The sequence below is a fragment of the Meira miltonrushii genome (assembly GCF_003144205.1).
Source record: "Meira miltonrushii strain MCA 3882 unplaced genomic scaffold FA14scaffold_2, whole genome shotgun sequence".
NCBI lineage: Eukaryota > Fungi > Basidiomycota > Exobasidiomycetes > Exobasidiales > Brachybasidiaceae > Meira > Meira miltonrushii.
The window spans coordinates 3595965-3618943 of NW_020289944.1; the positions used below are offsets into that span (position 1 = coordinate 3595965).

General features: G+C 43.8%; 12 protein-coding genes across 12 annotated transcripts; 7 read left to right on the top strand and 5 right to left on the bottom strand.

Annotated features, from left to right (window-relative positions):
• The first annotated feature begins 1095 nt into the window (after window positions 1–1095).
• Window positions 1096–3123, top strand: FA14DRAFT_51150 (uncharacterized protein). The gene has a single exon (XM_025502443.1). It carries the CDS (start codon window positions 1132–1134, stop codon window positions 3094–3096), a length of 1965 nt encoding a protein of 654 aa, XP_025356336.1. The 5' UTR covers window positions 1096–1131; the 3' UTR covers window positions 3097–3123.
• Window positions 3124–3785: 662 nt separating this feature from the next.
• Window positions 3786–4775, top strand: FA14DRAFT_179400 (uncharacterized protein; the record flags this gene model as incomplete). The annotated part of the gene is made up of 1 exon (XM_025500918.1): window positions 3786–4775. One exon carries the CDS (start codon window positions 3786–3788, stop codon window positions 4773–4775), a length of 990 nt encoding a protein of 329 aa, XP_025356337.1.
• A 344-nt stretch (window positions 4776–5119) lies between these two features.
• FA14DRAFT_172621 (uncharacterized protein) lies at window positions 5120–6358 on the top strand. The gene has a single exon (XM_025500418.1). It carries the CDS (start codon window positions 5310–5312, stop codon window positions 6288–6290), a length of 981 nt encoding a protein of 326 aa, XP_025356338.1. The 5' UTR covers window positions 5120–5309; the 3' UTR covers window positions 6291–6358.
• A 49-nt stretch (window positions 6359–6407) lies between these two features.
• On the bottom strand, window positions 6408–9899 carry FA14DRAFT_172622 (CBF-domain-containing protein). The gene has a single exon (XM_025500419.1). It carries the CDS (start codon window positions 9874–9876, stop codon window positions 6472–6474), a length of 3405 nt encoding a protein of 1134 aa, XP_025356339.1. The 5' UTR covers window positions 9877–9899; the 3' UTR covers window positions 6408–6471.
• Window positions 9900–10093: 194 nt separating this feature from the next.
• Window positions 10094–11783, top strand: FA14DRAFT_160942 (DnaJ-domain-containing protein). The gene has a single exon (XM_025498897.1). It carries the CDS (start codon window positions 10134–10136, stop codon window positions 11379–11381), a length of 1248 nt encoding a protein of 415 aa, XP_025356340.1. The 5' UTR covers window positions 10094–10133; the 3' UTR covers window positions 11382–11783.
• On the bottom strand, window positions 11488–12323 carry FA14DRAFT_122800 (flavo protein; the record flags this gene model as incomplete). The annotated part of the gene is made up of 2 exons (XM_025496535.1): window positions 11488–11742; window positions 11817–12323. 2 exons carry the CDS (start codon window positions 12321–12323, stop codon window positions 11488–11490), a joined length of 762 nt encoding a protein of 253 aa, XP_025356341.1.
• Window positions 12324–12489: 166 nt separating this feature from the next.
• On the top strand, window positions 12490–17339 carry FA14DRAFT_172625 (uncharacterized protein; the record flags this gene model as incomplete). The annotated part of the gene is made up of 4 exons (XM_025500420.1): window positions 12490–12519; window positions 12722–12924; window positions 12988–13647; window positions 13819–17339. The coding sequence occupies 4 exons, from the start codon at window positions 12490–12492 to the stop codon at window positions 17177–17179; spliced, it is 4254 nt and encodes a 1417-aa protein (XP_025356342.1). The 3' UTR covers window positions 17180–17339.
• FA14DRAFT_189961 (uncharacterized protein) lies at window positions 17140–17820 on the bottom strand. The gene is made up of 2 exons (XM_025501766.1): window positions 17720–17820; window positions 17140–17657 (listed from the first exon to the last, which is right to left on the bottom strand). The coding sequence occupies exons 1-2, from the start codon at window positions 17789–17791 to the stop codon at window positions 17349–17351; spliced, it is 381 nt and encodes a 126-aa protein (XP_025356343.1). The 5' UTR covers window positions 17792–17820; the 3' UTR covers window positions 17140–17348.
• Window positions 17821–18139: 319 nt separating this feature from the next.
• Window positions 18140–18696, top strand: FA14DRAFT_164614 (UBC-like protein; the record flags this gene model as incomplete). Its single annotated transcript, XM_025499899.1, has 3 exons — window positions 18140–18415; window positions 18483–18562; window positions 18630–18696. The coding sequence occupies 3 exons, from the start codon at window positions 18140–18142 to the stop codon at window positions 18694–18696; spliced, it is 423 nt and encodes a 140-aa protein (XP_025356344.1).
• On the bottom strand, window positions 18373–20466 carry FA14DRAFT_160944 (WD40 repeat-like protein). The gene is made up of 4 exons (XM_025498898.1): window positions 18997–20466; window positions 18630–18926; window positions 18483–18562; window positions 18373–18415 (listed from the first exon to the last, which is right to left on the bottom strand). Exons 1-2 carry the CDS (start codon window positions 20433–20435, stop codon window positions 18821–18823), a joined length of 1545 nt encoding a protein of 514 aa, XP_025356345.1. The 5' UTR covers window positions 20436–20466; the 3' UTR covers window positions 18373–18415; window positions 18483–18562; window positions 18630–18820.
• Window positions 20467–21029: 563 nt separating this feature from the next.
• On the bottom strand, window positions 21030–22804 carry FA14DRAFT_160945 (uncharacterized protein). The gene has a single exon (XM_025498899.1). It carries the CDS (start codon window positions 22598–22600, stop codon window positions 21524–21526), a length of 1077 nt encoding a protein of 358 aa, XP_025356346.1. The 5' UTR covers window positions 22601–22804; the 3' UTR covers window positions 21030–21523.
• Window positions 21045–21324, top strand: FA14DRAFT_160946 (uncharacterized protein). Its single transcript, XM_025498900.1, has one exon. It carries the CDS (start codon window positions 21156–21158, stop codon window positions 21315–21317), a length of 162 nt encoding a protein of 53 aa, XP_025356347.1. The 5' UTR covers window positions 21045–21155; the 3' UTR covers window positions 21318–21324.
• Window positions 22805–22979: the final 175 nt, after the last annotated feature.

Below are 22979 nucleotides of genomic sequence, written 5' to 3' on the forward strand. Positions count from 1 at the left end.
TACAAGTAGCAGTAGTATCGGTAAGAAGTATTAACCGTTGATCCCGAATTTCCATTTTGCAGTACACATGCCCGAATGTGAAACCGAATGAGGCACTTCAACAGTCTCCCCCGCATACGAGTTAATTTTCCGAACGCCGCGTTCCCATCATTAGCGGAGAATAAAGTGCTTGGAAGATTACATAATCACTACTCAGGAACATACAAACAAGTACTCAGTTAAATCCACGATTTTATGATATACGAATCGATCTGAACGGGGGAATATTTGAGTATAACCATAAGGGCAACTTAGGAGCTTTTCAGACTATCATCTCTTGCATATATATTAGTAAGAAGACAGGCTTATACTTGATTCGTTTATCCAACTTACTTGTTCAGTGGCGTTCTGCCCTTTGCCTTTTTGTACGTTGCTTCCTTCATCCTTTTTGCTAATTTGTAAAGCTTGGTTGACCCAATCAACGAGCTTATCGTGCAGCAAATCATGACAGCCTTTACATGTTTCATCAAAATCGTCATCCTTTTTCGTTTCTTGCCTTTGAATACATCGTTTGACTCTTCCGAATGTAAATTATGAAGTTTGTCTTGCGTGATCTCACGGAGATCGGTAGGCTTACAGCCCTTTCACATATCCTGAGTATATGTTCGATGGTTATAAAGGTTGTATAGCGCGTTAAACATCTTCTTTGCTCTCTCATCTATGCCTTTGATCCCATTTGCAACGCTCTCATAGCTGAGTAGCTTCATGCTGCGCGTTGATTCAGCGATCGTTGACTGTTTTGGAGTCCCTTCGCCTATCACTTCATTGCTTTTTGATGAACGAAGAGTATATCGTCCCACTTTTTTTGAAGGATCGGCCATTGTCTTCAAAGGATAGAAAACTGTGCTTATTAAGAAGACTTTATGTTTTGATAGAGATGACAGGAGATAAAATGATGATGGCTATTCAGAAGAAGAGAAGTACAAAACTTCCAAATGAAAGAGATAGCGTGCTTTGCGTTGTGCCGCCCGAGCTTCCTATACGCACGCATTCTTCTCGTTCAAAACACGCGACTGTATTTTAAACAATTTTAGTGCGACCATTCTTCCTTTCTCATTCATTACGACTCGCTAACGACGTCAAATACACAAGATGTCCTCCTCATCAAGGAAGAGATCCGAATTCATCGAGAGGATACGGTATCCTAATCCTCTACCTCTACCGCCCTATCCTCCAAAGCTTTTGGCGATTCCAACACCATTCTCACGATTCACAGATCCTAGACGATTCGGACCAAGACTTGCACAAAGTCATCCATTACCTGTAGTCGTGGATGCGGAAGCTGGAATGCCACTCAACCTGACAGACTTTCCACAAGCATGGTATACGGATCAAGAACTAGAAGCAGACGATAACGTATTTCCACGCTTGGATGCGAATGAAGTGGATGTGGACCCGGAAGATGCTTTCCTGCTATCGGACATGTTGGAAAAGTTACCTGGAACCAGTAATGGAATCGATAGAAAACAAGGCGGTCCCGGTGGTCCAGTAGATACGAATGATATCACCTGGCTCAGAAGGACAGAATATTTGGCAGCCGAACAACAAAAGCGCAAAAAGAGAGATTTGAACGACCGATCAAATGAAAAGATTGATTCTTCGAGGGAAGGACAACTGGCAAGGATTGAAGAATCTTTTCGCGTTGCAAACCAACCGCTTGCATCTGTACGACATCCTACTAAAGCTGGCTTGCGTGCTGTAGACTCGTTCAGTCTTTTACCCGATCCAGATACATGGGCAACGCAATACAACGTCTTCCGCTTCGGCGATCCACCCGGAAGGCTTAACGATAACAAACCAATCGAAGATCCTCGATTGGAAACTGCAATCTTACGACCTCATTCAGATCTGGTCAATCAACCGATCTATTCGCTCTTCCTCATTCATGCAGCCGATCGAATCGAAGAAGAGGAAGAAGGGGATGGCGATCTGTTTGACGATGATGAAGATGAAGACAAACCGAAAAAGAAGAAAAAGCTTGTCGAACGCACACCGGAAGAACAAATGGCGATCGAAAATGCAGAAAGTGTACGATTGATCCAAAGTAGAAAGGAAGGGCAACACACAGACGCACAAGAACAAGATGTTGTCGAAGCACCTTTTGATACGGAAGAAAGCGAACAACCTCCTGTTCAATTGGCCCACTCGAAAGATTACGAAGCGCATGATGAAACAAATAGAAAAGATCAAGAATTGATTTTGACGTACATTGATACTGAATCACAAAATGATGGAGAAGGGGTCAAAGGTGGTACTTTGCCTGCAGTCTCTCGATTCGAAAACAATTATCGCTTGCACGAAGGTGCAAATGCAGAAACGAACGGAAATTCTGGCAATCAAGACAAGGTTATCTATTATCACCCCGTCACTTCTCGTGCTGCTTTACGTGTACGTAGAAGAAGGGCAAACGATCCTCTACCGCCAGAGCATTGGGATGCAGTTTCATTGCAAAAACGATCTTTGTCAATGTATGAAAAGATTGAACGATTACATGAGCGAATCGTGGTGGATGATTTGGATCTGAAACGGTTGCCAGACAAGATCGAATTGCCGGCGGAAGAAGTGATGGACGAAGAAGCGGAACAAGCGGCGATTGCTGAAGGAGAAGCTGCTGTAAGAGAAGGAAGTGCAGACGGAGAGGGTGAAGCAGATGAAGAAGAAGCAAAAGAAAGGCAAGGATCCAGTGGGCCTCGTGCTAAACGTGATCGTGGCGTTATCAGGGATGATGACGATGAAGACGAAGGCGGTGGAGCTGCAGAAGCAAAGAAGGCAACTACTACCAACGAAGATGATGATGAAGAAGAGGACGGTGGCTCAGACAATGATGCTTCAGGATCAGAAGATTCAGCGGCGCAATCTGATGAAGATATGGATGAAGATGAATTAGCAGCATTACAAGCTGATGCAGGAGAAGATGCTGCACCGGAAGAAGAAGAAGAAGAAGCAGGAGGAAGACGTAGAAGTCGTAGAGGTGGTGGTGCAGGACAAAGTGGTGATGTTGAAGAAGAACGTGCGCCGAAAGAGCCACTCTCGATGGATGTTGATGAAGAGGACTGATTGTGTCAAAACATCTTACATGTACAAATATGATACAATGCAATTTAAACTACATTAGATGAGATCTTCAGTTATTATGTAAGCCATCAGCATAAAGGTACCACGCGGTTGGCGTTTCCATTCGTGGCGCCGATGAAGTTCTTGGCAGACAAAGGGAACAAATACGGAACATTGTGGGCGTAGTACGCGGTCAACGGTCCGTTTGCTTGGCGCGTATGCACAATCGGCAATAAAATTGTATTTGCATGCACACGTTTGATTGTGAACAACCATTCCTTTTCTAGCTTTGATTTGTGCCGCATTTTCATTAAATTGCATTCGAGAAGCCGAATGGAATAGAATGGACTCAGTCATAGTCCCCCCCTTTGTGATCTAGGCACTTTATGTATGATTGATTCCGTTTCCGTATTCTAGCGTGAAGCCAAGAAAGGACGTGCTGAGTGAAGAATATTTGAGTAATGCAAGCAGACAAAGGCAGCGGCGTACAATACTCGGAATAATGGCTGGTGATCTTGAAGGTATTGTAAGTATTTCATCTTGCTTCCATCATCATCTCTCACTCTCTCTCGCCATAATATAACGATCCACCTTTCATCCCCAACCAATCTATACGGTCTCACCCTCTCACTTTTTACAGGCTCCTTGACGGACAACACTCATTTCTCACACCACACAAAGACCGAAAAAAGATGGCATTCAAATCATTTTTGCTTTTCGCAATCACGTTTGCATTTATTTCGCAAATCGCATCAACAAAAGCTGAACAATGTTCAGCAACAGCATACTACCACAAAACGATCGGTTATGATTCAGGAATTTATTTCCATCACGGCAAAAAGTATCATGCAGGCATTTACGGTAGCTTTTGGAGTCAAGTTAATGAAACAACAACAAAGAATCTTGGTTTGAAACGCAATACGTACGGTTATGATAAAGATATGCATGGATATATTTGGGCAAATTCGTCCGAATACGGTTTTGTTGGAGGAGGTAAAAATTATATCCTTGGTTTGCAAGCTGCAATGGGACAAATTGCTGGCCTTTTAACACCCGAAACAGAATCTGCATTCCAAAATAGTTATGATGGAAAATTGAAAGGCGTTTGGAACGCATCTTCTGGTTTACCTGACCTTTCCAAACCGGACGGTAGAAGCACGGTAACTGCAATTGATACCGTTATGAATTACACAAACACCATCAATTCCCTTCGAAATGTCACAATGGAAAACGATAACGATAACATCATGGCCACTCAACAACAACGTCGCGCTTTGGCACATTCAGAAGTGATTGAGATCATTGAAATGGAAAAACGCGCAAACGAAGATGACGAAGATTGTGATGATGATGAAGAGGAGGACAAGGACGATCAAAAGAGTGCTCAAAAGGATACTCACAAGGATACTCACAAGGATACTCACAAGGATGATGATGAAACCGGTATTAAATGGAAACACACTCCTCATGAAAGCGCAGTCTATCGTCCTCCCTGGAAGACAGCCAAACCAGTCTACTTTTTCGGTCAATGCGATACATGTGACAAGCACACTGGTTTCAACGGAAAAGGTCATGGAAGCTTCCAATCTTGTTCTCTCATCTATCATGGACGCGAATATTTCGGCAAACCGGATGAAACCCAACATTTGCGTACTTGCAAGGTTGAATTTGACTGTGATTAAGCATCATTCAAATCTGTCACTCTGACTGGCCTTCATATTGATCGTCTCCTTTTTTCATTCCGGGCACCCCTCTTTTCCCTTTTGATAATTACTATTCTCATCGATGCGAGCCGGTACTCCTCAATAATCCCCTTTACTACCCTTATTCCCTAACGCCACATACCTTAATTTCTTTTTGTTATACGCAATGAATGTTATTCGCTCTGTGAGCAACTTGACAACCTATCACGGTGATTGATGAGCTTGAACAGGATAAGAAGCGCGTGTGTGTGGGTGTGTGTGTGGCCTACGTGTTGAACCTGCGCGCGCGAGCAGTGCTTCTTCTTTTTGTATTACGGCCTGTGCGCAGAGGCGCCTATGGAATACAAAAGACGGCGTTTGTCCCCTTTACAAGGAGACTAAAAGCAGGAGAAACGGGAGTTATGCAGTAAAGTCTAATTTGAATAGTGTGCTTCTTTATGAACGATTGTATTCATCCTCTTTTCCTTTTTCACCATCATCATAAATCAGTACTAGAAAGCACATCCTTCAAACATGGAAAGCTGGAGCAAATTCACCTCAAACGTCGGTCCAATCGGACAAAAAATTACTCGTCAATTTGGTAACTTGAACCAACAAGCAAGAGAAACGTTTGGACAAGTCGAAGCGGATGATATTACAGAATTACCCGAAGAATACAGAAAGTTGGAAGAACGTGTTGATGCATTAAAGAATGCTCATTTAAATTTGGGCAAAATTGCAAAAGCATACGAAACTGAAGGTTACGATTATCCAACCCAAGTTCAAGAATCTTTAACGCAAATCAGTGCTCAAGTCGGTCACAGTGTTACTTCTTGGGCTGCTTCTGCCGCTAAGCAAACTAATGTCAACGTCAATGTTCCAGTCACATCTGCTCCTCCAACCGCACACAAGACTTTGCATCATGCTTTGAGCAGAGGTGCTGCTTCTGGCGCTTTGGAATTGGGTGCCAGTTCAACTGATTTGGCAGGCGTTAGCAGTCCCGTTTCCGGTAAACCATCTTCAGGTGCAGGCGCAGAAGAGAGTAAGCTTGGTGAAGCTTTGCAAAAGTTTGCATTAGCACAAGACCGTGTTGGCAATCTACGTTTACAACAAGATGAATCCGTCAAGAGCGGATTTCTGACACCTTGGAACGCATTCGGTGCACAAATCCAACTCGCCGTCAAAGCCCGTCAAAATGTACGTGAAGCACGCTTGCATTTGGATTCATGGCGTCAAGCTGTCAAACAAGCAGAAGTCAACAGAAAGACTGAAAAAGTCGAAAGTATGCGAAGCGATGTTGAATTGGCAGAAGATAAACTCGTCAGTGCAACCGAAGAGGCAATCTCTGTTATGAAACGTGTTTTGGAAGACCCTCAACCGATCAAGAGCTTGGCTGCATTTGTTAAAGCACAAGCAGAATTCCACCAAGCAGCACAAGAAGTGTACGCAGAGGCTGCCAACACACTTGCTTCTGCTGCCACTTCAGCCGAATCGGATTACATGTCAAGTCGTTGAACGATGTAGATGCGTAGATCTTAGAATTGGCTTTCGTTTTTTTTCCTTGTTGTAAGTGCGGTAGACGCTGCTATGTGAATGCATGTATGGGAATAAATATATCATCTGATCAACCTAGAGAGAATGTGTGTGTTACTATTGCATTCGATACAGTACATTAATGATATCTAGAGCTATGTATTTACTCATCGTCACTGCCACCCAGAAGGTGAGCATAATCGTCTGCGGTCGCGAACGTTGGCATTGCTTTGCGTTTCTTACGTTCGGCACGTTGCAGTTGCGATTTGCTCTTGGGCTTATCTGTTTCCTCTTCCTCAGCATCATCTGCTTTGCGCTTGCGATCTTTTGTTGAAGGGGCACTTGCATCGACATCACTTTCTTCATCATCTGAGCCGAATTGGAATGGCAACAAATCGTCTTCATCTTCATCAAAATCACCTTCAAGATCTTCTTCATCAGAGTCTTCTAGATCCTCATCCTCATCATCATCCAAGCCTTGAAGCTCTTCATCATCGGAAGATTGTGCATCACGTAAAGCAGCTTCAAGATCAGCGTCATCGTCATCTTCGTCCACATCGCTTTCGTCCAACATATCATCGCCTCCTTCGCGAGGGATGGTTCTGCGCATTTCCTTCCAAATTTCCTTCTCCATCTCTGAGTCTTCTTCATCAGATAGATTTGACACATCCTCGTCTCCTTCGATATCATCTTCGCTTTCCATGTCTTCAGCGTCAGAGATGTCCTTCTTTGCTTCCTCGTCTTTGGTTGGACCACGACGCAGATTAAAGTACTTGTGGAAGAACAATTGATCGGCAGGTACGTCTTTGGCTTGCTTACGCCAGAAAGCTTCATCGTTCACGAATTCATCCTTTTGAATACCTTGACCACGCAGACGCATCACACCGGCATCAATACCATTTGCATGGAGAGCAGGTTGCATCAAACTTGCACCTTTGCTGATAGCAACATTCTTCTTTGGATTACGATAAACAAACCTGTCCAAGAAATGGGCCAGTGTGTGTAATGTCAAATCTGCCGTTGTGTGAATTCGTTGAGACGTGAGTAATTGAGCAGCACATAGAGAAACCGAAGGATGGAAATGTGATAAAAGAGGCACGAGCTCCCACAAGCAAGATGCATTTGCACGGGCATACTTGGGATCACGCTTCAAGCCATCGTACGAAGAATCGACACGAGCTTGCGATTTTGATGAAGTTGACATCTTGCTCTTATCAGGATCATCTTCTTGATTGTCTGCTTCATCTTCCACATCAACAAAATGTTCTTCGCCATCTTCTTCCGCATCTTTCAGCATCGTTCGGAGACCTGGCTTGGCGATAAACAGCTGTCCGAGAAGGTACAGGGAACCACAGATGAATGGAGGCTCAGAACTGTTGAGCAATTGCGTAAGACGCTTAACAAACGCTTTTGTCCTTGCATCGTCCAAGTCAAACTTCACCGCCTTGAAAACAAGGTTCAAGTACATGGCCTGTTTGCTCGTCTTGGCCAAGCGTGGATCGAGCAGAGATGCGTATAACGCACGATAGAAGCGATCTTGTAGTTTCGTAGAAGCGAGGCTGTCCATTGATGCTTTACCGTGTCCGGTCAGACAAACTTGTTGAATAAGTTGCAATGCTTGAATAGAGATATTAAATGTCGAGCAATGAGTAATACGGAAGAGCATATCCATGTGCTTGTCAACAATGCCACCATCAATCTTTGCAAACGGTAGAGCACGTCGTACACCGGCCAAAATGGCAGCGATAATCTTTGCATCAGCATCTTGAATTGCCTCTTCTTCTTCTTCCCTTTGCTTCTTTTGACTTTTTTGCATGCCACCTTTATTACCTCCTTTCTTGCCATCTCTCCATCTCCCTTTGTCCCGCTTCTCTTTTGGTTCAGTGCTGTCAGGTTCCTCTTTCCCGCCAGCTTTATGAGCCATTCCTTGCAAAAGACCTTCGAATAGCTCAAAGTACAATTGAACCAATCGATTGGCGACCTTTTCGTCCTCAGCCGAAAGCATGGTTTGATTCAATGTCAAAACACCGAAATATTGTGCGTGTGCATTTGGACCTGCACTTTTGCCCTTTTGCATACGAGATCCACTGGGTGCATGCATGACCAAATTGCTCACTTCATTCGTCACTACTGATTTCATAGCAGGATGTGAGCTCAAAAGGTTCAAAAGATGACTGCTGGCTTTGCTTGCGACAGAACGATCGGCATCACCCAACTTGTTTACGAGCAATCTCAACAGATTTTGTTCTTGTTCCGGCTTCTCTTTCAGTAAAACGTAAATGTGTGTCACTGCTTGTTTGCGAACGAATGGCAAAGTGTCATGACTTTGCGTTTCCAACAATTTTAGGAATTCAAAGTTGAATCGCTTTAGCTTATCTTCATAAGCTGCGAATACTAGGTGCATATCTAGCGGATGCTTTGCTTTTCCTCGAAGAGAACTATCGTTCTGTAGATCAGCCATCAGTGCCAATTGAGGCTGATCGCGGAAGTATCGAAGTTTTCTCTCTGGTAATCCCACTCCGCTTGCCAACCAATCTGACAATGCACGAGTTGCTTTTCCGCTTTCTTCTCTACCTTTCTTGCCTGCCATCGCGAGTAAAGTTTCCATTGCATCAACGTTATGAAGGGGGCTCGTTTGAAGGAGCAAGGTGAGAGCGGCAATTCGATCTGACAATGTACCACCGCGTGCTCCAGGTGCCAAAAGCTCATTGATGAAACGAGCATCAGATGTACTCAAAAGACCTGGTCCACCACTGCCTGTTTTCCCACTATTGGTCAATTGCACATATGTGTTACGTTCGTTGTGCAAAAGCTCTTCAGCAATACCCTGAAGACGATGAATCGAATCTTGAGAAAGAGGTCGACTGGTAGAGGAAGATGATGCAGGTAATTCAGGCATTTCTACCTCGCTCCATTGTGGAGTCGGTATCATCACAAATCCAGCCTTTTGTTTCTGTGACTTGACTTCGTTCGATTCCACTTCTGCAACACTGGGTTTGATCGGCTGATCGACTGCAGCCTTGGTGTTCTGCTTTGGATTGTTCTCTTGGCGTTTCTTTTCTTCGGCTTTGCGTTCTTTCTGCTTTCGCTTTTCCTCTCTTTCTTTTCTCTTATTCTCTTCTTTCTGTTTTCTGTCATCTGCTGCTTCATCTTTGGTAGACTCCTTTTTACCATTCGACTTCACCGAATCGAAAGAAGGAGCGACTACTCCTGCGCCTTTATAATCCAAAGCTTGCATGAATGACAAAAGCTCTTTCTGTAGAGCGGGATCCATTTCGCCGTCCTCATCAGTCTCTCTACCTTTTCCTTTGACGCTATTGATCAATTCGAGATCTTTTTCGTCTCCACCGAGCGCTCTTATCTCTCTGAGTAAAGTCTCTTTGTCTTCTTCCTCGTCATTTTCGTCTTCACCTTCCTCCTCCTCTGATGAAGATCCTTCTTGGACATCTTCTTTCTCCCGAGCCTGAGCTGGTGCAGTTGCCTTTCCTTCAATCTGCTTTGCACCACCTTTCTTTGCAGTAGCAGCTGCTGCTTGCCTTGCTGCTTTTGGTCTGAAATCCCTTGCCATAGTGTTATGGTCAGGCAAACTGTTGTGGTTGTGATCAGCAATTGTTTAGCCAGGCACTGTTCCCCTGCAAGAAGATTAAAGTCACACTAGAGTATCAATCCAAAAAATTATTTAGAAAATTAAAAATTTCTGGCACGTGGCTCCTTGACAAGCTTAAAGCATAGACTGACTGTACGCGTATGTATCAAAGCTCAAGTGTTACTTTCTCCATTGTCATCAATTCCTCCACCGATTCAAACAACCCAAACATCCCAATCATGGCGGGCGGCTCTGAGGTGATGGCAGTATTGATGCCATTCATCTCATGGTCAGTCTTACCTCAATTATTAACAAAATTTGCTCTTCGAGGTTTGTATGATATGCATATCCTTACGCGACCATCTACACCAATTCAAGCACAATTACATGCTCGTCGGGTGCAGGCATTGGTGATTATTGGGTATCTTCTTTATACTGTTTACAGCACAATATTCAAGCGAGATCCAAACTTTTACGAGGTATTGGGCATTCCTTTGGATTGTGACGCAGATGATATCAGACGATCTTTCCGTAGACTAGCACGCATTTATCATCCCGATAAGACCGCCGGTCGTCAGCAAGATCAATTGTTCTTTATTGAGATACGCAAAGCACATGACGCACTAGCAGATCCTCTGAAACGGCTTGCATACGATCGATTCGGACCATCCGTGTTGGAAAAGAGGGAGTTGGCAACAGAAAGAGAATTCTTTTTACATGGATTCCAAAGCAGTTTAGGTTTTTACATCGTTCATCCTATATCGTATGGTTTCGTCAATTGGCTTGCAGGCAGAAAGGCAATCAGTTACTGGCTAGTAACCCTTTATATCATCTTACTCGCCTCAGAGTTCTCACTCATCATGGGCGTTCGCAGATGGGATGGTTTTGGCCTTCTTCCAGCAACAATGACCGCTCATGACTTGGTGGCTTCTTTGCATTCCGCATACACTGCAGTCATTCTGGCATCTTCTCACCTTGGACCACTTTTGCCGACATTACGCAATCCAGCAGCAAATACTTCGTTCAACCATCTCTTCGATGGTGCCGCATCCGAGAAAGATATGGTCGGGCTTAGAGAACTGGTGATGCAGCAAGAGATGAAGATGGCCGACATTCATATTCAATCTGGTAGAAATCAAGATATGAATTTGTTGCCATTACGACCTATACCCAAATCCAGCGTTTCAACATTACAGCAAGCGGCCAATGAAGCAGCCAAACGTCGATCAAAACCGAGAATCACGGGAACCGGTCCTTCTGTTCGTCAACCGTCTAGGCTTGAGCAAACATTTATTCATCGTTTAAGTCAATTGATCTTGCGTCATAGACTGGAGGTGATTCCAGCTGTACGAGAAGCTGAGAAGAAAAGATCGGCAAGTAGACATGAAAGGAAGGAGATTCGAAGGTCTGAATCAGAAGCTTCTGTCGAACAAGTACCATCGAGTATAAGTTCCAATGGGAACGGGGTTAACAATGTCAAAGCATGATTGAAGAGATGTATCTTCTTTTAATTTATACTGTACACTATCATACAAATAGCAGCAACAACAACTGTACTACAATGAATTGTCTTCAACTAATACTCTTTTAACTTCACCTTGACGAAGATGGATTCAGACCGAATTTGTCCACCACAATTTGGACAATATCGCTCCATTCTAGCATAGCACCATTTCCCAAATCACCGCATGCCAACTTCTTCTGAATAGGACCGTGTACATTGTATCCCAATGTTTCTTTCGCAAAGCGAACATGAACATCTGTCAGAGGATGCATATGCATCAGTGTATTCATGGCGGGAAATAAGTAGGTTGGCGTCGAAGGTGAAAGCGCACGTAGGAAGCTTGTCTAGAGAATAGAGAAAGGGAAAAGCAAGTCAGTGTGTCTAGAAAGGAGGTAAATCCATATCAAGAGACACGTACCAGAAGATCGTCACAGACTCCGGCATGGATCTTGGCCAGGGTATTTGCACTACATGGAGCTATCAAGACGATATCCGCCCATCTTCGAAGTTCGATATGTAGAATGGGATCCCCGACATTCTTCCATGTTGACCATTCATCTTCGTCCTCCCAGAATTGTAAGCGAGGGCAATGACCATCAAAGTAATCTTCCTCTTTGTCTTTTGCATCCTGTGCAGCTGCATTCTGGGCTGCTAATGATTTCACCGACTGCCATTCAGAATCATGGCTTGAGCTTGAAGCTTTTATGATATCCTCTTTGTTGTAGAAATGCTGACTGGCTTTTGTTGAAATGACTTGTATTCGCACATTTGGGTATGAAAGAAGACGTTCTATGATCAAAGGAGTTTTGATGCTAGCAACACTGCCTGTAGTTGCCAATACGACATGCAAAGGTCGATCCTGTGTAGGAGGTTTTGATAATTCAGGATATGGAGATCGTAGAGATTTAGGGAGAGACTCATCCATATCGATGGTTGTTGGTAAGAAGGTAGAGCGTAGTGAAATAGCATTTAGAGAAGAAGGAAAAGTGAATGGAATGGAAATGGCCCGTGCCTGTTGAGTCCGAAAAAAAAAGGCGCCTAATCATGCACAACCCCGCCTGCACCTCTCTTTAGCTTGAAACTAGAGGCAAATGGTCCGAGGCAAAGGGAAAAAGAGGGTGGTGAGGTTGAACTTATTATCTGGCTTTTGGTTTGATAATTTCTTTCCTTTGCCCCTTTTCCATAATTGAATTCTTCTCGAAGCTTCAACGGGTGATGATCATCAAATCACATCTTACACGATCATCAATTCATCGTAGAACTAGGATAAGTGATCCTCTATCAACAACATTTGATTCTGTCATTGGAACACTTCTTTCTCAGTGGAACCTCTCAGCTTCAAATAACACATTACAAGCTTCAGATTATGCTTTCTTGATTGCTGTAGAGGCAAACACTGAAGAAAGACTCGTAATTGACAAACAAATCGAATGGCAGCTATTCTGTGAAGAACACGTTTCATTACAGCAAGAAACTGTGGTCGAAATCGAAATCGTTACCCGTGCTTCTCTAATTGATCTGTCCAGGTAAGTGTAGAACATGCTATCTCGCAACTGCGATCATCTTCTAATTGTCTTTCCTCCTACCAGTGACACAAACTCGAATCCGATTGTCTCCTCCATACAAATATCCATTGAAGACCTATACAAAAAAGTCCAACAATTATCTCAACCAAAACCTGCCAGAGGAATCACGCAGAACGCTCCTGAACCTCAAAAGCAGCATACGCAACCACCAAAGCCAACTTTTGCCTTTCACAGTGTCGAGCCACAGGTAATCAAGCCAAGAAAACAGACAGAGTCCACCACCGCGACCACATCTGAAAGCAAGCCAGACACCGCTCCAACTCCTGCACAAGCACCTCCAACACAATTGTCTTTCGAAGATATCATGGCCAGAAGCAGAATGCAAGGTGAAAGTTTGAACCACTTGTTCGGAAGCATGCAAGCCAGAAGCGCTGGTCATCAACCCGACCGAATGCAAGAAGAGCAAGCAGAACCGAGCATGACGCAAGACACTCAACGTGATGAAGAGCCAGAACAACCAGCAAGTCAAGAAGCACAATCTGCACCGATCGGCCAGAATGTCGGGAATATGAACAGCTACCTACAAGATGCTTGGCAAGAACGACTTTCACAAATGGGTCACGGTCCGGATAGTGGCAGTCCTTATGCCAAATTACGATCAGGCAAGATTAAGGAATTGCCCTCGGATATGACTGGCAATGTGCCAGGTCCTTCTGGATATCAGTGAGCATCCGTGTCATACCAGCCTTTCATGTACCTTTCTTCTTTTCTTCGCCTCCTGACCTTTAAGGTTATTGAATTGCCATCATAATTTGCTACACGCTTCCACTTTTTGCTTTCATGCCTATTGCTGTATCTCTGACACTGTTATCTTTTCCTTCCTTGTTCTTGCAGAGAGACGCCTTTGACCATGCCTGCAATGGTGGCATCGACAAGCGCAACTGGTGCTAGAGAGCTTCATGGAATCTCAGAAGAGATGAGCACGTCCAACAATCATGACAACGAAGAATTATTTGTTTTCCCTACTACATCTTCCGTTCAGGCTTCTCCACGACTTTCAAATTTACAACAAGAGAGAATGTCAAATACAGAAGATTACATGATGAGCGGTAGTACTCCTACTACACGTTCAGCTAAATCATCTCTGTTGATAAACAAGATTTTCAAGCATAGAAGAGGCAATTCGGATTTAACACGTTCTTCTGCGCCTTCATTTCAATTTGGTCATGGAAGAGAGACACCCGAAGGAGCACGGACGCCGCAAAGTTTCAACAGTTCATTGTTTAGACGTAGACCGTTGAGCGTTAAAAGTCTTTCAGATGCATTGGTGGGTAGTACAAGAAAACGTGTGGACACGGGTGAAAGCTCAAAGGCTCGACCGTCTACTGCTACAGGAGGAAATGCGACACCTGTTCAGTCTACAACGCCATCTTCGTTTGATCGTCGTCGTCGTCATAAAGCAGTAAGAAGTCTATCGGATTTCAACTTGTTCTCAATGTCTCAACGAAGAAGAAGGAATGACTCTACTCAAAGCGTTCCGACCTTGTCGATCGATGCAAACCTGCCAAGAGAGGGTAACGGTTCTCAGAATATGATCGCTATGAAAAATGATCATCCTCAACTGCAAAATGAGGCAGGGATTACTCACCAATCGAAAACAGGAAAGGACATCGCTAGACCTACTCTCCTACGTGCATCCCACAGTACGCCTCTGTCATCCACAACGATCAATCTTTCATCTGCAGGTGGAATTACACTACATGCTCCTAGTGTGGCAGACCCTTCGTTCACATGGACACGAAGTTCGAATGAGCTGGATGATCATGCTTTCAAGATCTATAAGCCTTCTCGCAATCTGTTCGATATCATGCTACCTAGAGAAATTCAACTGAATTGCTTCAAAGCATTGATCGAATCACATCAAGAAGAAGCAACTCAAGGCTGTAATGACGTTCAACGTATCGCAGCAAAACGAAGAGGAAAGGCAAAAGCTATGCGTGAACTTGTTCGACTTTCTGCAGTTTCACGTAATTGGCAATCTCTCACTCTTGATGGACAACTTTGGTCCGAATTAGATCTCTCGACGGCAACAAATGTATCGGATGAATGCGTGAAGCGAATCATTGGCTTTGCTGGACCATTTATCAAAAGTATTAATATGCGTAATATGCAGCATACTTCTTCACAATTATTGATCGACATGTCTACCCCTTCGACTTCGGTCGCAGAACAAAGAAGTCAAGTCAATCCTCGCAATATCCCAGGTGCTCGACAAAGAGCAAAAACAGCATCTCGATTGCCGATGATGACCATTTCGAACACAAATTTATCCTTGCCTTCTCTAACATCTTTGAACTTACAAGGCTGCAGATCGATTTCAAAGGATGCCTTACATCACACACTTGTTCGTTTGCCTCAGTTGCGATCATTGAACATCTCGAACCTAACAGAGGTAGCCAACGATACCTTGCTGATTCTCGGAGCATCTCTTCCCAGATTACTCTCGCTCAATATTAGCCGCTGTTCAAACGTGACAGGAGATGGGTTAATGAACTTTATCGATGCTGCTCAAGGCAGTCTCTACGATCAATCATTGTTCAAGAAGGGCTCAAAGGTTATCTATACATCAATTGCCGATGTTGCATTGGATATGCGAGAATTACGAGTGGCAGGACTGAAGGACGTTGAATCATCTTTGATGAATAATCTGGGAAGAGCGATGAGAAGTTTACGTATTCTCGATCTCAGTTATGCAAGTGATTTGAACGATGATGCAATTGCAGCATTCGTTCGTCATCCCGGTCCACCGTTAACAAGCAGTAAAAAAGAACTGGGCAACGCATTGGGAAACGAAGTATCGGATGATGATCTGTACGGTCCATTTGTTGCTCTGTCCGCTCGTCAAGCAGGAGAAAGCATTTCTTACGATGATCAACATTATCGAAGAGTCCATCAACATTTAACACATTTGATTTTATCCTCTTGTCGATCTTTGACAGATCGTACATGCACGCATTTGGCTCATTCTGTTCCTCAATTACGTTGTTTGGAATTGGCAAATGTTGGGAATAGCTTACGTGACACGGGATTGGAAAAGCTGTTGCAGACTACACCCAAGATTGAAAGGATAGACGTCGAAGGAGCAGCCGAATTAGGCGATAAGTTCATCCAAGCTTTGACCCCTTCAGAAGTGTATTTGGAAAGCATTGGTATCTTTTCATCATCGGGTGAAAATGCAAATTCTCTCATCACATCTACGAGAAACACAAGTGAAAGACGTAGCAGAACATTAAGTCGTCTTGGTCGCAGAGCTCTACGAAGAGTAAGACAAGACGAAACAGAAGATGCAATGGCAAATGTTGAAATCGAAGAGAGGCCTTTGCCCAATCCAACGGTTTCAGATGATCAATCGCAAATCCCAATAGAGCCACCGACAGGAGCAAATCTAACCCATTTAATCATTTCTCATTTGAGCAAGATCGATCCAAACGTTTTGGTGACACTTGTTCGAAGATGTCCAAAATTGATTCATCTAGAGGTGGACGATACACGAGCAAATGATGCTTTATTGAACGAATTCGTTGGTTTGGTCAAGAAAAGAAAGACACACGGTGCTTATATCAGCTTGGTGGATTGTAGAGCTTTAAGCAAGAGTGCAAATGCAGAAGTGTTTGCATCTGGTCAAGCTCGTCCACGGAAAGGTAAAGTTGGAAGTGAATTCTCCCAATTTCATTATGAGAACAGAGCGGGTTCAAAAGGAACAGGCTCACATGGGAAAGCTTCTAGTACACTGCAAACAGTTGCAAGATCAGCGCTTAACTCTGAGAATGCTGAGTCATCGGGCACAACAGAAGAGACAAACACGAATGCCCAATCGAGCAACAAGAATTCCTCCTCTTCAGATGAATGTGATGATTCTTTGGTGGTAGTAAAGACATTTTGGGCATGGCAAGCAGTTGACGTGCGTAATCGGATCCGTAAACGAGCAGAAGCAAGACGAGCTGCAATGATGGCAAAATTAAACGGTAAACAAGGTGGAAGCGGAGCGATGGGTAAATTTGATGGTTCTTTACGTTCTGCAACGGGAAAAGTTCGTGATCCTTTAGCAGCCGCATTACACTTTATCTCTTCAGGCGGTTTAACTGAAGATGATGAATTGGAAGAAGGAGGTTCAGGTCGTTGGTCAAGGATGACAACTGGCATCTTGGGACCGAACGATGAAGGAGAAGACCCGAGAGGATGCTCGGTCATGTAATCTATCTTAGATTTGTTCCAATTTTGTATGTGTTTCCCTACTGTATATTCTTATCTTTCTTTATTGTATCTTGCATTTTATTTCGAGGGCGCATGTCTTAATAGAGTGAAACAGGATCACATTTTGGTTACTGATATTGTACACGATTGCTATGACTCGGACACTTTGATCAAGATCTGTACTTCTCATCGATACCCTCTTCCACCTGCTTCTCAGCGTCTTCGTATAGATCTGGCACCTCCAATCCTACTCTATTTGCAGTTGCACGAATACGTTCTTGTTCTGATTTACCGTAAACAGGATTATAACGAGCCAACAGCTCTCCATGAACCCGAGTGTTTCGTATCAGAAGGGTGATATTGTTTAATCTTTGAAGAGAAGAGGCTTTGGCTTCTGCAGATTCATCGCGTAACATCCTTCGAACGTAGGTCGGTAGTGCATCTTGACGTCTGACTGCTACTGGACGTGGCTTGAGGATCTGATGAAGTAGGAAGGTTAGTTCACTGTCTCCGTCAGATTGCAATAGGGTTGCTTACTCACTCCTTTTATTAGTTCGCGGTTGAATGTGCGATACAGAGATCGTACAGACGATGAAGATGCCTCTGCTGCCATTTTATGATATGCTAAAGTTGTAGGTGATGATCGAAAGTAATAAAAACCCGCCAACTTTCTTCTTGTTAAATTAATATAAGTATACGCCCAGGCAAGGCGTGCATGCACACTTTTTTCAACAGTCTAAATCCGAGGCAACCATAACGGACACAACGCCAGGCGTGGAGGGAATTTATGAGGGAGGCACTCGGTCTCAAGGGCCTGTGCGAGCGAGCCAGGCTGCAGAACACAAGAGTACTCGACTGCATACGCGGCGAGGGTTCATAAAGATAACCATCATCATCATCCTGCAACACCTCTTTTGTGATCAAGTCTTCAACTAAGGCTTTTCTTTTTGGGGACGACAATATGGCAAAAGTACCGAGAAACTTTAGATTATTAGAAGAATTGGAAAAAGGAGAAAAAGGAATCGGAGATGGAACATGCTCTTATGGTTTAGATGATGGTTCAGATGTGATGATGTCCAATTGGAACGGAACGATTATTGGACCGGGTCATAGCGTTCATCAAAATCGCATTTATAGCTTACGTATCAATTGTGGGGAACAATATCCTGATAGACCACCAGAAATCTGGTTCTTGACAAGAATCAATTTGCCTTGCGTTAATCAACAATCTGGGAAGGTGAGTTTGGGTGTTTTTCAAGACGGCACGTTTTGATACTGATCATCGCTCTTCTTCCCTTTTGCAGGTCGAGTCGAGCTCGCTGCCCGTGCTGGCACAATGGAAGCGTCATTTCACCCTCGAAACAGTTCTGACAGAGTTGAGAAAGTGAGTACGAAAGTTCTGCCTCATACCTGAACAGCTTCACTGACCAAACATTCCATTCTTCCTGCAGGGACATGGCCGCACCAAACAACCGCAAATTACCACAACCACCAGAAGGATCATTGTATAACGTCTGATGTGGTCAAGATTGTACAAAAAGTTAAGAGAAGCAGTATATTTAGAACGTCTCACACATTCGCTTGCATGTAATCAACAAGCAGACATGATCAATTCAAAGTGTACATCAATATTTCTAGTCTTTCACTTTGGGCCGACTTGTTGGATAAAAGCAACGATATCATCCTCATATCGCTCCGACAGGCTATACTGCTGGATAAATGCCTTTGCTTTGGTACGTGGATCATCTGTGAGAGAAAGGGAGAGATTTTGATCAGCACCGGCTAAGTGTCCGTTTACGTGGCATCAAATGCTCACCTCCTTTATTGATCGGTAGACTAAGTGGCTCAGAGTCATCGCTGACATCGATTTTTAGCACTGCATCGTATCGCTGACCGTCGATGACATTATCATCATGGCCAGAGTCTGTCTCGCTTGCAATAATGTCAGCACGGACTCTGCTCTGAGCAAGCTGATCGCATTGTTTGTTGAATTCCTCGATTTCTTCCCTGCTCAATTCGACTTGAAGGCCTTTTGCCTTCTGCTCCTGTCGGTGTTCTGCAGCCATGAATCCAGTTTTCTGGTTCCTCTGAGTGTACACTCGAATCTTGTTATCCGAATCAGCAGTGACGATATCACCGGAAGAAGGCAAAAACAAAACATCCCAACAAGTTGTGACCGGTTGCAAAATCTGCAGTACCTCTTCTTGAGTATCTACATTCCATATGTACACCCTACCTCCTTCGCCGCCGCTGATCAGCAATCGATCCCCGTTTTCGTTTGTGCCGGCAAAGCGTACGGAAAAGATCAGATCTAGAATTGGCGTTCCGTCCTTTTGCCTGGGTATCAACGTGGCTAAAGAGGTGTCCTTACTTGATGTCTCTTCTCTAGCTAAATCTTCTAGACTCCACAATTTAATTGTACCATCATTTGAGCAGGTTGCGAAGGATGTGGTCGTATTGCTATCAAGTTTTGATGCATCTAATGGCAAAAGTGCAATACTCCGAATCACATCAGCATGGCCCGTAAAAGTCTTGACTACCTTATCTGCATGCCAATAACGTATCTTCAAATCTGCTGATACTGTCAAATAGCGTTCATTGCCTGGTTCAGCTGAAACGACTTGAGCTTCCAATACAGATCGTTCATGTCCCTTGAGAAAATGTAGAGCTTTCCATTTATGACCAATCTTGGCATCGGGGAGCAGTGCATACACCCGACTTGTAGCATCCCAAGATGCGGAGATTAACAGCCTTGGAGCACCCTCCGGCGTTCTGTCTTTACTTGAAATGCTCAGATGACATACGTTGTCATGATGTTCCTGAATGATTTGTATTGGTTCATCTAGATCTTTCGGTTGTGATTCTCCAGTGAAGTTGAGTTTGTACACCAGTATTCTGGCATCTAATCCTCCCATAACTGTCATACCTTCATCTTCGCTGAGATTCACAGAAGCAACTGCATTTTGATATCGTTTTCCGTGTAGAGTAATCCATTTGTACCACGTAGGTGGAGGACCAAAGCCGGACTTCGGTATTGGTCTAAACCATGAACGAACAGTTTCATCTCTTGAAGCACTTTGAAATCTTTCGAAACCATCAACCTGTTCGAACGAACTCAAAGCTCGAACGTCTGATGAATGACCTTCTAAAACATGAGAGATACGATACTCTTTGGAAAGGTCTATCTTGATCGGTTGTCTTGGTTGTGGTGATGCAGACGTTGAAGCATGCTGTGCAGCATCTCCTTTATCTGACATGCTAGGCAGTCTATCTTGGCTTCTTGATGATTATGAGGATCAAAGAAGGAAAGTTCTCCAGTTTGCATCATGAGGAAGTGTTGGTTATGCACGGCCCTAATCTTCCAAATAATTTAGCGCAGAGTGTATGCCTTAATTTTTCTGCGTGCTTTCTTCTTACATGCTACTTCTTCTCGTCATTCATCATATCACATCATGAGTATTGCTCGCACAACAAGATTGGGAGTGCAGATATCTGCACTTCGTCCACAATTCAGCACTCATGTCGTTGCACTAACATCATTTGGACGCCAACCGACAAGATCGTTGTACGCATCCTCGATATGGAAAGCGAAAGCTGAACCGGTGACTATCCATGTTCGACCAACCAATACGTCAAAGAAAGGTCAAAGTCAAGCAAGAGGTACATATGCAGGCCAAGAGAAAGTGAAAGGTGGAAAGAAAGATTCCCTTTGGAAAAGTTGGCAAAATCTGACCCTTGGAACAAAGATGGGTGTGGCTTTTGCGATCGGACGTGAGTATTCAGGCGATCACTGAGCCGCTTTCCGAGGGATATGCAGCTGACTTTGTTTTATTTATTTTCTTTGATATCAGTGGTAGGGGTTATTGGACTGATCACGGATGATTACTTGCAACAGAGAATGTCAGAACCGGGAAATACAGACAACAAAGGTCCCAAAAAGACAAGACTATTGGGTATCACTGTAGTTGACCGAAAAGATGCTTCAAAATGAGCATCAATTGTATCATAAACAAGAATGGAGTGCACTTTTCATGCTCATTGGTCGTATGAGCGGCTTTGACAGACTAAGAATTACATGCGTGTACCTGACATACTTCTCAGTTAAAGAAGTCGAGAATGTGATGGCAATTAGCATATGAAGTTCAAGCGATAAAAGCAGAAAGGAGCTGTGGCTCAGACCAGGCACCACTAAAAATCATTAATATGACCCCATGAACTCACTCAATTGATCACAGACTATCAGATTGAATCAGCAGGTATATCCGAGCCACAGGTCGCGATATACATTGGGTATGCTTTAAACAGAGAAGCAAGTAAAGACAGAACTTTAGACACTGAGAAAAAATCAAGGAATTGGAACTGGTTCTCCTTTTTCATCACGAACGACAACAACTTCCACATCCACATGTTCTCCCGTGTCCATGAAAACGACATTGGTCATATCAACTGGATCTGTTCGAATCTTGCGTTTCTCAAAGAAGCTACGTCCCAAAACGACTGGGAAATAACTATCTTCGGCCAACATGACTGTGCATGCAACACTCTTTGAGCCAACCTTGACGGGCCATTTACCCAAATTTGTGATTCCGTTGAATCCGTACGTACCGGGTGTGGTATCTTTTGGAATGAAACCATGTGTCAAAGCAAAGCTTCGAGACACATAAACATGTCTGTAACCGCTCTTGAGCATCATCGGTACATCATCTACAGGACCCAAAGATCCCTTCAATAGACGGACACCCAATTGAGAATGGAATTCTTGGAATGCAATCTTGTGCGATGGTGTAAGAGAAGCAACTTCGGCTGAATATCCTTTTGGCTTGGCTGTACGATTACTGCGCATAGACATGGCATCCGTTGCTGGTGTTGTGGTTGGGAAATCCGGTACGACTGGTCTGCTGAAACCTGGATGAGGAACAGGTTCGCGAGCTGGAGGGTACAAAATTGAATCACGACCACCACCTGAAACGCCTCCTGCTTCTGTGAATTCTTCCAAAGTTGTGACTGGGTTTGGGTTCACACGATAAATGCTCACTGGACCGCCAGAGCCACGGCCTGGTGTACGTGCGACCAAGGTAGAATCATTGACGACTGGAATGTTTGCTGTACGTGATTGACCTGTTGGTACGTCATCCGAATCATCATCTTCTCCATGTGCGCTTGGAATTTCAGGAGATTCGAGGAATACGTCTGCTTCTTTTTCGTTTCCAAAACGTTCCACAAAGATATCCCAATCGTCATCATCTTCCAAAGTGTAAGATTGACCTTTATGAGCGTATTTGATTACCAATGGGATACCATCTTTCAAGTCCAAACGAATCTTTGCTGCACTTCTTTGACGAATTGATTCCAAAGAATCGGAAGCGTTCATTCGTAAAGAGAAAGAGGGTAAAGAACCCGCATGAACGTTTAAGATCGGCATGTTTGATCTTTCAAAAGGGGAAAATGGAGTGATGCGTGGTGATCAAATGGGCTTGTGCGATTGTTTTGTTTTGTTGTTTGTGTGTGATTAATGATAGTGTTAAAGATCAGAACGCTTTTAATTGTAAGATGAAGGATGAGAATAAGAAAACTGTCAATGACCAAACGGAGGCTTGAGTCCGAATTCTAAGAAGTAAAAGGCGATTTGTCAGTGTGAATGATAGAATGAGCATCTGTACGCATTGTTCGTTTCGTCTAACAAATATGCGCTAAAGTGTTGCCCTCTTTTGCTCCACACTCAAACACACAAAAGCGGCATATGACAACACGCCGACATGCTGTGCTTTTTAATTTAATAAGAAAGGCGCGTAAAGGCTTGG